Genomic DNA, 13,274 nt, shown 5'->3' on the forward strand with positions numbered 1-13,274 from the left:
ACATCCTGAAGAGATAATCCCTGTATACTCATGACATCATCCCCTGCATATATATATATATACACATATATATATACACATAGGGAATGGTCAAAGCATCTCTCATAGTTCAGTCACTTCCAAACTCAGCTGGAGGCAAGAGGAAGCACTAGAGAGCCCCCTTCAGCCTGTCTCTGACGTTTATGGACTGGGCTTGCTAGAAGGCTCAAGAAGATGATGGCAGGAATGAAAATCCAACTGGTGTGCATGATACTCCTGGCTTTCAGCTCCTGGAGTCTGTGCTCAGGTAAGCTCAGCTGCATTTCACAACTCCCTGAAGTGATTTCTTTTTCCATTTTTACTGTGTGTTGCCACTTAACGTTAATGTATCCAGGGAGAAGAGTTTCTCCCTTATTCTGGATTTCCTTTTTAGTGATAGAAGCTGGATACTTTCTTTCTCTGTTTTATGATTACAAGAACTGAAAGATTTCTTTTTCCTTTTTAAATCTGCAAGGTAATAAAAGGGATTTCAATGAAACACTTCATGTTCCCCTTTGCAATGTAACCACTAGAAAAAAAACATGTGAAACAAATCAAGCTGGTCACTCTCTAATGAGAAGTACAGGAGTGGTGCCTGTCAAAGTGCAAACCCATAATTAAAACTGATTGCATTTGAAATGTTTTATCTCTTCCTCATTCACTCTCTTAGGACATGGTGGCTTCTCCCTCTCAAATATTATTTTCTTAATTGTGTGTATGTTAAGATAACAAAGTGAAAATTGATGTTTAATGAATAAATGAATAAAGCATTATTTGTAGAAAATTATTTCTAGAAAAATACACAAAATACCAAGCTCTTTTAAGAATACATTTTATATAACTTTTCTGTGTGACAAATAGATGTATTATTAATTTAACTATTTTTTTGCATGTCATTTAAGTTGATACAGAATGTAACTGGAAAATTGTCATTCTTATATTGATAAAAATTATTTCCCTGTAGAGTATTTTGCATGTGATAATTAAGATGAAACCATACTTTGTCAAATATCTATCAATAGGTCACCTTGAAAATAAGATTTAAACTTAAAAGAGTAATATGAAATATTATAGTGATTGCCATATGCTCTAATTAATGTTGGAAAATAATTGAATGATCACATCAAGGTGAAAAGAAACCAGGGATAAATACAGCAAAAATATTTAGCCTGTTTTATACTGTTATATCATAAATATGACACTGAAATGTTTAATTCAAACTCCTGCTATGATTTTATGAATTAACTCAGTATAGTGTTCTATAACTTTATTTCTATTACCTTATAGTAATTTCTAAATTTTTCTTCTCTGTGAAATATTCATTATTGGAAACTGGAAAGAATATTCTAAAAAAACATCAGAAATCCATTTTCCACACTCTTGTACATGTATTGATGGACAACTCCACTTTTGCTTAAACAATTTCCTTATAGCCTGTGAAAAAATTGCTAAGTACACGTCATTCTAAATCCTTGTTTAAAGTAGAGAAACAAATCTTTCAAAGTGTGTTTTGTAAAATAGCATCTCAAATTAAACAAATCTCAGTGTCTTTCTTATTCTAAAATTATCAGCAAGCAATTTCCTTTGTTTTTATCTTGAAAAAATGTCTTATACATACCTTTTCATTATGTTGTTTTTAAAATATCAATACATATATATTCTGTATATGTAAACTATTTCCAGTAAAAATTATCCAGCATTTTTGATTAAATCTTTATTTTATCATATAATCAGGTTTTTTTTTTAAATAATGAGATTCAGTGATTAAACAACTCCAAACCATCAATAGCTCTCCTGGCATAAAATCCTGTGTTTATTTTCTTAAAAGTGCTTCTATTATTCTATTCTGTTAGCCTAAAGTAAAACTATAATTGTTTTTTTCCAAATGTTATTCTAAGGAGAATGAATACATAGCAAAGACAATAAACTTCTAAGACAAAGTTTTTTGAGGCTAATCTTAAATCTCTAGGTTATAATATAATTACATGATACGTGATTATACAGTAAACATGTGGTTTTGATTTTACTCAGATTCAGAAGAGGAAATGAAAGCGTTAGAAGCAGATTTATTGACCAATATGCATACATCAAAGGTAACTTTTTCTTTTTTTTTAAACCAAGGACTGAAAAACATATGAACTCTCATTATAAACATGGTGTCCTTTTCCTATAGTAATAACTTCCCATTGAGACTGAAAAGTTCATTGGGAGGCATTTCCTTTATGGGGAAACTTTTCCTTAAGTTCAAAGGACTTAAGGGTGTTGATGTGACAGGGAAAGAAGCTGTATTGATACTGTATAGTGTATCAATCACTATACTGCAAATTTAATTAAGTAGTCACATATTATTTATGTGGACATGCAAATGTATTTTTAAAACTCCTCTTTCCATTCCAGTCATATTGTGTATGATGAAAGGTATATTGGCCTCAAGATAAATACATAAATGAAAATTAAGTGATATTTTTGCCTTTCTTGTACTATTGGGGAGAGTGAAGTGGAGTTCCTAAATTAAGAATTAAAGTTCACGAAACCCATGAAAGAAATGTGGTAGAGAGTAAAGAACAATAGACTGGCAAACAGAAGCCTTGAGATCTAATCCCACAGCTGTGACTTATGAACTATTTGATCTTAAGCAAGGGGATTAGTTAACATTGCTTGCCTTTGTTTCCTTATTTTTAAACGTTGGGGTTGGAGTTTATGATCTCCTAGACATTTACATTAAGTCCACACCTGGATTTAAATTCTCCTCATAACAGAAGTGTTATTGGTACCTGCTTATTGTTTTCATTGAATCAGGTGAAACTTTGTACTGGACCTTATTATTCCTCTCTTGGGGTCTTGAAAGCAAGGTTTTTAGATTCCAGCCTGTACCTAGGAATAAAACTCAATTAGAATATACCCAATTACCACACTACCACACAATCTTGATTTACCCGGAGTGAGTTAATCAGTGTGTATCTAAATGTAGAGTTGGAGAACAGGGTTCCCAACCAAAAGATGTTTCTCAAAGAAGAACATATCTTGAGGTGAGGCAGTCACCCGGTGCAATCACTGTTGTAATGCTGAGGATTCCACAGGCGCTGTGGTAAGAAAGGAAATGCTCAGGACTCCTCCTGCCTCTTCCCTAATTGGATGAGCATGTTCCAGGTGCAACAACCCCTAGCATAGAAGTAGAATTGTGTTCAATAGTGGGTGTGAAGGGGTAATAGCCATTTCTGTGTTTGTATGAGAATGTGGGTCACTGTCATCTCAGAGCTAACAAAGACGTTTTCTACTATGGTCCTTAAAAGGCATTTGGGGAAAATTTAAGTACCTATATATTTCCACAATTGCCCAGATTTACAAAAGTTGAACACATTGAAACCAAATTCTACCATAATTTGGTGGGTTTCCTATCAAGAATGATCAAATTTCATTTAGTCAGTAAAACTCAGTGAACAAATACATTTAACCTTAAGATAATGGATCCTTTGTTTAATACTCAATCAGAATAGCAATGGCTATAATCGCTTCAACTCATAAATAGGAAAACAAGTGAAGTTAATAGTCTGTTTTGAAAAATGGAACAGATTAGTATGCCTTAGTGTCTTGGTAGAGATTTTACCTCTATGATTTCAAGTTTATGTAGACAAATAAAGGTCCTAAATAATCTCCAAAATGTGATATGGTGTGGGGATTGCCAGCTACTTTGCAAAAATGTGGGAGTAGAGGTTATGATTCCTTCCCTGGCCAAGATGCCGCAAGGGAAAAACAATTTCAGTATATGAAGTGGTTTAGTTTTATTCTTAAGAGAAATACGTAGCCAAAGTATAGACAGAATAACATATACTGCTTTCATTCAGTCATGGGATATATCTCTAAAACAGATCATGGAAGAAAAATTGAATCCCATTGCCTCCTTTTTTACTTGAAATAAGTAAAATACAAACTATGATGAGGAAGCACCCAGAAGCATAATTATCCCAATTTTGCTGCTAGGATGGGAACATAAAGCCCATTTCTTATTTTTTATAAAACTACTATCACTTATTTCTCTGTGATTCAATTAGTTTTTGGTGTGTGTAGTGTTCTATGCAAATGAAAAGTCTAAACTTTTGACCATTTTAACCAATATACGGTATCTAAAATTTTGAAAGAATAGTATTTGATATTGGTATAACTCCATTATTAAAAGCTTCAGAAAGTTTCAGCTTTCTTCTTTCCACTCTAAAGGTAATTTCAATTTTTAAAGTAAAACTATTTAGACATTGAAATACTAATGTAGAAATACTCTTAAGCAACAGAAGTCCAAGAGAGATTCCAAAGCTTGACGAGAAGGGGAAGATAAAGAAATTAGTTCTCACAATACAATTCTCTTTATTACCAGTGGTAGTGCTTTGGTATAGTTTTATTAAGAAAGAGAACTTTGAAGAAAAGAATATGTTTTCTTTAGGCTCTCAAAAAGCTGCTGGAATGATGTAATTTTCTGTGATCAAATTCAATGCCTTGAATACAGTAAGAGTTTAATAAATATTTATGTACTAACAATAAGAATCTAGGATTTATTACTAGCCCTTACCTTTTGTATTCAGCTGTAAGAACTTGAGGGCTCCACCACAGATGACTTTATTTTTACTTAGGTGAAATACTTGAATTCACCATGAATTCACCAATTCACCAATTCAAATGCTTGTAATACATTTGATTTCAGTGTATTATAGATAGTGACCACTAGTAATATAGATTAGGTCCCATTTAATTAAGGAAACCAAAATTTGACCAGGATCTTATTCAGTATTAGGAGTTTAATCAAATAATGCTAAGTAAGAACCACAAATATTCTTGTTTTCCTCATTTTAAAAGCAAGAGAAGACAATATTCTAAATTTCTTATCTATAGGCTTAGGTCTATTATAGACATTTACGTAAAATAATTTAATAAATAAGAATGTTTATTGTTAAAGAAAATTATTCATGACACTTGTTAAAGGTAGCAAGGAAGACTTTATTCAAGAGGAACTATGGTTTTGCAAAGATCAGGCTTAACTCCAAGCACAAGGACAAGTGTGGATTTACAGCCAAGGAACAGGGTTGGGGTGGATCATTGTATGGAAAATTACTGAGGAAACTCTAAATCTAGGAGGATTCTTGCTAGACAACTCAGTAGAATCCTAGGATGATCAGGTATCAATGGTGGGGCATTTTTGCTAACTTGACTCAGAAGGATTCTTGCTAAAACTGGACTAAGTAGGGCTTCCCTGGTGGCGCAGTGGTTGGGAGTCCGCCTGCCGATGCAGGGAATACGGGTTCATGCCCCGGTCCGGGAAGATCCCACATGCCGCGGAGCGGCTGGGCCTGTGAGCCATGGCCGCTGAGCCTGCGTGTCCGGAGCCTGTGCTCCGCAATGGGAGAGGCCACAGTGGTGAGAGGCCCGCGTACCGCAAAAAAAAAAAAAAAAAAAACTGGACTAAGTAGACCAAGGTCAGAGCTCAAGGTTGCGACCTCGTCAAGAAGAGGGCTCAGAGGATCCTAACTCAGATTTCATCAAAGACAGAGTCTTTGTCATTTTCTTGAGTGAACTATTTAAACCTTATAAGAAATGTTCTTAAATACATGTCTATTTAGACATCCTATGGTCAAAAGTGCCCTCTCTGCGGTGCTTCCAAAGTATGACAGGGGCTAAGGTGATATTAAATAGTATACTAGTGAGTGATGCACTGACTGTTTTAACTGGCAGAAGAGAACAAAATGCTTTACTCAGTTTCCTCATCCAAAAAAATAATCAGACAACACAAGTCCTGACAGATACTTTATGAATAAAGCATTATATGGTCAATTAGTTTGGGGAGCATTGGATATTATGTTAGCACCGTTGAAAAGTTACAATGAATATTTGCAAGTAAAAAGCTCAAGAAGCCTTTAAATTTCCTTTAAACTTCCTTTAAACTCAAGTTTTCCAATTCACTTGACAGTGGAACTCCTTTTTAAAAACAGGGAGTACAGAGCTAGTGTTCTAAGGAAAACACTCAATCAGATGATCTCTAAAGAGCTTTCCGAATGTAAAATTGTACTATCCCATTAATTGGCAAGACATAAGGTGTTGCTGCCACACAGTGGAGCATGCTGCCTCTAAGTTTCCCATAGCAGAAAAATTCAAGAACAGGCTGATAATCTCATTCGAGGGGCATAGTTGAATGTATTTCCAAACTGTTTGAAAACATTATAGTGAATATTTTTGTACTCACAGATTTGCATGTCCCTAAGGTAAAGTCTTAATCAAAGGGTATGCACATTTACAATTTTTATACATATTGCCAAAACACCTTTCAAGAAATTATACCAATATATACTCAGACCAACAAATATTTAGAAGAGAAAGTGTCTGTTTCTCCATATCCTCATAAGTACATCAAGTGTACTTATACTTTTTAGGGTCTTCTGATCTGATCGTAGCCAAGTTGAACATCATTCCACATATTTCTGTTCCATATTTCTTCTTTGATAGCTATTCTGTGACTTGTCTGCTCATATTGTTTATCTGAGGTTTAACACTTTTTAAGTGTCTTTTTGTTCTTGTTTTGTTTTGTTTGTTTTTTAATTGGGGCATCCACCAGTTTCTTTTGGAAGAGCTCCACCTCTGTTAGGTATATTAACATTTTGTGGCAGCTTTTACAGTATGTCTTGCTTTTGATTTTAGTTCCGGCTGTTAATTTTTGAGAGATAATTTACACATTTATGTATTTTAAATTATCTTTTCCTTTATGGATTCTGGTTTGGATATTTGCTTAACAATATTTTTCCAAATTTATAAAATAAATTCTATATATTTACATATTTTTATTTTTACTCATATTTAACCCATCTGGATATTGTTAGACTATAATATGTCAATAAAAGTTATAACTAGATCTAAATCCAGATTTCCCCATAGCCAACTGTCCCAAGGACTTCAAATGCAAACTTTGCTATAACGCTCTTCAATCATATTTACTTGGATGAAATTTTGGACATTATATTCTCTTTTGTTGAGTTTTATATTTATGCTTGTTCTATTAATTCACTCTTTGATTACTGCAGCTTTAAGATACATTTTAATATCTGGTAGAGTAAGTCCTTCCTCATTACCTTTTTATTTTTCTAAGTCTTCTTAGTTCTCACATATTCATACTTCCAAATTAACTTCATAATTGTTTTGCTACACTCCCTCCTCTAAACTTCCAGTCTCCCCATATTTTCCAAATTGGAACTTTGATTTGGAATTGCATTGCATTTGGAGAATAATTCAGAGAGAATTGACACCAATAAAATTGATACTAATATTTTTGAATCTTCTCATCACAGCTTTGTGGTCATTCAAAAAGCTTTTTTTATGTTCTTTAGAAAAAATTTATGCTTTTCTTCATCTATGCCCTTTGAGATGCTTGTTAAGTTTTATAAGTTATTTCACACTTAGTTTCTCCAAAAATTGGCAAATGAGAAAGTTGTTAATTATGGTAATAATGGTTTCAGACAAGATCTTATTAGAAAAGGATATTTTAGAAAATATTATAATTTTCAAATAAATAAATTGATCATCTGTGATGCTACCTGTGACAACTATTAATGTGTGGAATAGATTCGTGGTCTCACACTACTGTAATTATCCAAATCTATTAGTATCACCTTGGCCGCTGTTCCATTAGACACTAAACTGAAGTGTAATAAGGAGAGAGTGGTATTTTTAATATTTTCACCTGTGATATATACATATATATTTATGTATTTCTACTTACTGTAATTTCTATTTTCTTTCTTGCTTTGCTCATGTATGTGTGTATGTGTATTAACTTTATGGCATTTGATAAATAGAGGATATGAAGTATCGACACTATTCAACTTTGTGATATGAAGTTACTAATTAATAACAGTGTTTTTATTTGGCTAGACTAACAATTAGGTCTTAAAAGGTAATGGCTTAGCACAATAGAAATTTATTTCTAACTCTTACAACACAAATTTTAATTGCATTAACTATTTCTTTCTACATTTCAGATCAGTAAAGCAAGTGTTCCCTCTTGGAAAATGAGCCTGCTGAATGTGTGTAGTCTTATAAATAACCAGAACAGCCAAGCCGAGGAAACAGGAGAGTTTCCTGAGGAGGAGCTTATTACAAGAAGGAAATTTCCAACTACCTTAGATGGCTTTAGCTTGGAAGCAATGCTGACAATATACCAGCTCCGAAAAATCTGTCACAGCAGGGCCTTTCAACACTGGGAGGTAAACAAAAACAAAATATGAATATGATTGTGGTTATACTAGTTAACTCTCATTTGTACTGATTTTTTTAATCCTGATCATTATCATAACAGGAAGACTTACAAATATTAAGGAAGAATAAACCATGTGTTGAGGTTAACATTCCTTCAGATCTTCAAAGTGTCCTGCAAATATTTGGAGTTTAGCAAAATATCTTTTCTTTGGTCTTAAAAGGGGGATCTGTCTTAGGGCAGATTTGGTACATATGCTTTTATTGTGGATGGCATGGTTAGGCAGTTTTTGGTGGTGGTGGTGGCATGCCTAAGAAATTTAGGAAACTCAATATGTTTTCTTAGAAACACGTAAGTCATGTGTGTTTATTTATAAACAAACACAGAACACAAAAGGTTCCAGTTTTATTTGAATATATTAGGCAAATAAAACCAGAATGATAAGGATATATGCATATTTCTATTTTAATTGAATGTGTGGATTGTGGATTTCAATCATCCTTAGAAGCTAAACGAGGTCCACTATGGCTAGTACAGCCCAATTTCATTATCCAGAACTACCACAAAGGACTGGATGAATCAGTTCTATTAAATAATACACTGGTGACTCACCACCTTTGGTTTGGAAATTTTTGGAAGAGAAGAGAGAAACGAAACTGCTTTAAGAAAAAATAAGAAGAAAATTTTAAAATTTTCCCGACAAGGGAAATATTTCTTTCAGATTAACCCCTAAGAGAAATTTACTTCATGTTTCATATTCTGGGCTTATACCAACACGGGGGATCTGAGGGTCTGAGGATGCCTTTCCTGCTAATATAACAATCTCTATAACACACTGTCACAGAGATACCCTGTGGAAAAGAGGAAATGAAATGCAGAACTTCTAGTGTTTATTCTAACTTGTAAACAAAATGATATTTTCCAGATTAAAAAAAAATCTAGTTTTAATTTTTCTTGCTGGACTGTTTATCCCTTAATTCCAATTCCAGCTAAATGATTTTCTCTTTAAAATATTACATCAATAAAACTTGAAAAATACTTATTTTAACATAGGGAAATATCAATTATGTGCTGTTTATCCAGGAAAAAAAAAAACCCTCAATAAACTATAATACAGACAAATCAGGTGCACATAGGATTAAAACTTTTGCTATTTTAAATGTTGTTGAGTGATTTAAAATAAAATGATAGTATTATTCAGAGTGTAGTACAATTACAGACTATGTGCACAGAGAAACAAAAGATTAAGAAACTAGATTGTCTGACAGTAGCTGTTTTTCCTTCTATGAAATTGAACAGCTGTGGGTTGAAATAAAGTACTTGTGATACGATTCAATGCATACGGGTTATGATTTAAAACTTACTCTCCTGTCAGTATTAGTTATAGTCACCCCAAAGTTTAGAAGACATTCACAGATATTGTGGGACTCGAGGGACATTGTTCCAGCTAATGATTAAGAACTCTCCAGACAATAGGGGCTTCTTAGACAATGGGTGAATTTCCAGGATGTCCGGCCCCCTTCCGAGAAGGAGGGAGATAAACAAAATGTAAAAAAGGTGTCTGTCAAAGACCAATCAGGAAGCTGGGGACAAGTTCCCTCTCTGATCCGAGCCTAAGCCGGGACCAATCAGCAGGAAAACACAAGCAAATCTATAATTTACATACGGGGAAGTGGGAACCTATAAAACTGACATATTCGCGCCCAAAAGGGGTTCCTTCTTCGACCTCCTGCGTGAGGACCAAGGAACCCCGGTGCACCGGCCTTCAATAAACCTCTTGCGTTTTGCATCGGCTTCCGACTCTTGTTTCCTGGACGAGTCGAAACTCCTAGGAGACCGCGAAGGTCTAACAATATGAATACAGTTCTTACCTTGAGCATTGATTTTAAAAAAAATTTTGTGTAAATCGTGTGCAAAACTCTGGAAAGAGTTCCTAAATATTTTATGCCAGCGGAACATTTGAATCAGAACAGTACTATCAGAAAAAGTGTTTGGAACTAATTTTAGAATGCAGCATATTTGATGAGGTATTAGACAAGATTCTACATAGAGATTAACTCCCTTGAGGTTTTGAATGTGAACTTGCTTTTAATGATTAACTATTAAACAGCACAATCAAAGATCTTTACCATTTAAACAGAGCTTTCACATATGTTAATTTCTACAACAGCTGAACAAGTAAGCAGAACAAGCATTCCTCTCTCTTTGACTGAGCAATAGATCTTTAGAATGGCTTTCAAGTCAAATCAGTAATTAACTTAATTGAATATAAAATTCTATTGACCTTTGAGGCCAAACCTGGTTTACTAGATTCAAAACTTTGTATTTGTTGTGATTTATGATATATTTCCATCTTTTGGTCTACCATAAATTAAAGAAAAATACTCAAAATTATATTAAGTGTGTTCCTTCATTTGGAGGTATTAATATATGGCCTTGACAAATATAGAAAGCAAATTTTAAAGGCTGGCCTGATGAACTAAGAGCACAGAACAGAGAATCAGAAAAATCATGTTCTCATCCTGTCTCAGCCACTTGACCTGTTCTTGGGCAAAACATTTAATTGTTGTGAACCGCATACATCTCATCCACATGTATCTTACTGTCTGAATAGCAAATGAGATAAAAGGTAGACAAATACTCTGAAATGGAAGACTTTATGCATGTATGTTTCATTCATATTCGGTCTATCTTGCAGTTGATTCAGGAAGAGGTTCTTGATACTGGAAATGACAGAAATGAAAAGGAAGAAGTTATAAAGAGAAAAATTCCTTACATTCTGAAACGGCAGCTGTATGAGAATAAACCCAGAAGACCCTACATTCTCAAAAGAGGTTCTTACTACTACTGAGAGGATATTTTATTTACATGTGATTGTGATTTACCGTCCTTTAATTAAATATCAAATTATATTTGTGTGGAAATATGACAACACAATTATTTTGTCTCTGCTACAATTGTGGTTTATTAGATGTGATTTTTCTGCATTAATATAAATTGGACTAAATGTTTTCAAATAAATCTAGGTCTTGAGCATGATGTGTTGTGTATAACTGGAGTAGATATTAATTAAGTCATATATAGAATGTTTTGTCATTTTGCAAAGCACTTAATGGGTTGTTGGAAGAGTCAAAATGTTTGACATTCTAAACCAAATTATAAGAGATTAGAACAGAGTCTTATGGCAAAGTCTAGCTTACATGTCATTAACCCCAAACAAAAGAATAGCACCTGTTTTATTATCTGACTGAATGTTTTATCGAATTAAAAGAAATACGTGCTCTCTTCCAAGACTTACTCATGAATCTCTCAGATATGGGGAAGGTAATAGTAGTAAAATAGGACCATCTTCAAAGAATGTTTAATGAATTATTGTTAATTCTGCTTATCTTAATGAATGATCTTCAACTGAATTTGTTTTTCTGTTAAATAAACTTAATAGCTAACAAAAAAAACAACAAGCCATCAGAACCATGTTTCTTTGCAGATTTACTATCATTAGAAGAGTTACCCTTTATTGACATTTTTCCCTCACATCCAGTAAATGATAGCTTTATTTTTAACCTCACTGAGGAATTTATGTGACTAATATTTTTCCCACTTAGGAGACCATTTCTGAGGCAAAAGGCATATTTGAAATAACTCCTCATGAATTTCCTTAAACACTGTACTTACAGTCTCATAAGCCCTCACAGCCCTTACACCCCACCATGAGCAGTGGCCTCCTAGACTCCTGCTCTGACAGGGGGCCTAGGAGGACCTCTCTTTACAGGTTGCCTCCTAGTCCCATAGTCATCTATGAAGGAAGATATCAGGATTTGACTTATTCTGGAATTAAGGAGTTTTGAGAACTCTATGGCCTTTAGATGAGATCGCCCCCTCCCCTAGGCTAAACCCCACTTGGTAGGATTTAAGTGTAGCTCACCAATCTCTGAGTTTTTCTGATAAAACCATGACTTCTCACAACTACCTCCCTACCATCTTTTATAGTCCTAACAGCTTCAACATTAAATAATGCTCAAGGGCTTCCCTGGTGGCGCAGTGGTTGGGAGTCCGCCTGCCGATGCAGGGGACGCGGGTTCGTGCCCCGGTCCGGGAAGATCCCACGTGCCGCGGAGCGGCTGGGCCCGTGAGCCATGGCCGCTGAGCCTGCGCGTCCGGAGCCTGTGCTCCGCGGCGGGAGAGGCCACGGCAGTGAGAGGCCCACATACCGCAAAAAAAAAAAATAGTGCTCAAGGCACTGATCCTAAGAAGGAAACTACTCCATAGTGATGAAGAGTGTCTACTCTGGAGTCAGAAGGCCCAGATTCAGCGCCACTGTTCACTAGTAATCTTGGACAATTTATTTAACCTCTCTGTTTCCTCAGCTACTAAATGTGCGGTCTGGAGGACGGTAAAGTAGTCTGATATGGTGTAAAATGCTTACAACGGTACCTGGAATAGATTAATAACACACTAAATTTAACACTTCTTCTGGCCACTTTCCTACTGGTTTTCCTTTCTTCTTCACAAACTACAGAGCATAACACGGTTTCATATGCTAACCCTCTGTGTTTTGAACAACTGCTGATCTCCTTTTTACTTGCTTCATTCATTATCCTTGAGGACTTCCACATACACGTGCAAGATCCCTCCATAATCTCCCTTCTCAGTCCCTGACATCTTCACTTCCAATAATAAACATTATATCCATTTCACCTCAGCCCATCACTTCCATGGTCCTTCCATAGTACTTCTCACTCCCAATAATTCAACCTCTCCAAAAATCTCGATTCCAAGCACTCTGCTCTCTACACGTCATCTTCTCTCTCCAGTTCACATAATCTATCACTCTCTAACATTTATGATTCCATCTAATACATTGTCCCCATTTCTTTTCACTCTTCACCTTCTAATCATGCCCTCACTTTGCACTTTACTTGGCTTAGATTCTATCGTGTAAAATTAAAATCACTCCCTTATTACCCTCAATTTCCTGTCCTTCTACATTATAGTAGCCTGTGGGAACACCATCAGTTAAACTGAAATC

General features: G+C 34.8%; 1 protein-coding gene across 1 annotated transcript; it reads left to right on the plus strand.

Annotated features, from left to right (window-relative positions):
• Window positions 1-213: 213 nt before the first annotated feature.
• NTS (neurotensin) lies at window positions 214-11,096 on the plus strand (the record flags this gene model as incomplete). The annotated part of the gene is made up of 4 exons (XM_082850353.1): window positions 214-286; window positions 2,050-2,111; window positions 8,031-8,255; window positions 10,944-11,096. The coding sequence occupies 4 exons, from the start codon at window positions 214-216 to the stop codon at window positions 11,094-11,096; spliced, it is 513 nt and encodes a 170-aa protein (XP_082706479.1).
• Window positions 11,097-13,274: the final 2,178 nt, after the last annotated feature.

The sequence above is a fragment of the Leucopleurus acutus genome (assembly GCF_964270905.1).
Source record: "Leucopleurus acutus genome assembly, chromosome: 11".
Taxonomy (NCBI): Eukaryota; Metazoa; Chordata; class Mammalia; order Artiodactyla; family Delphinidae; genus Leucopleurus; species Leucopleurus acutus.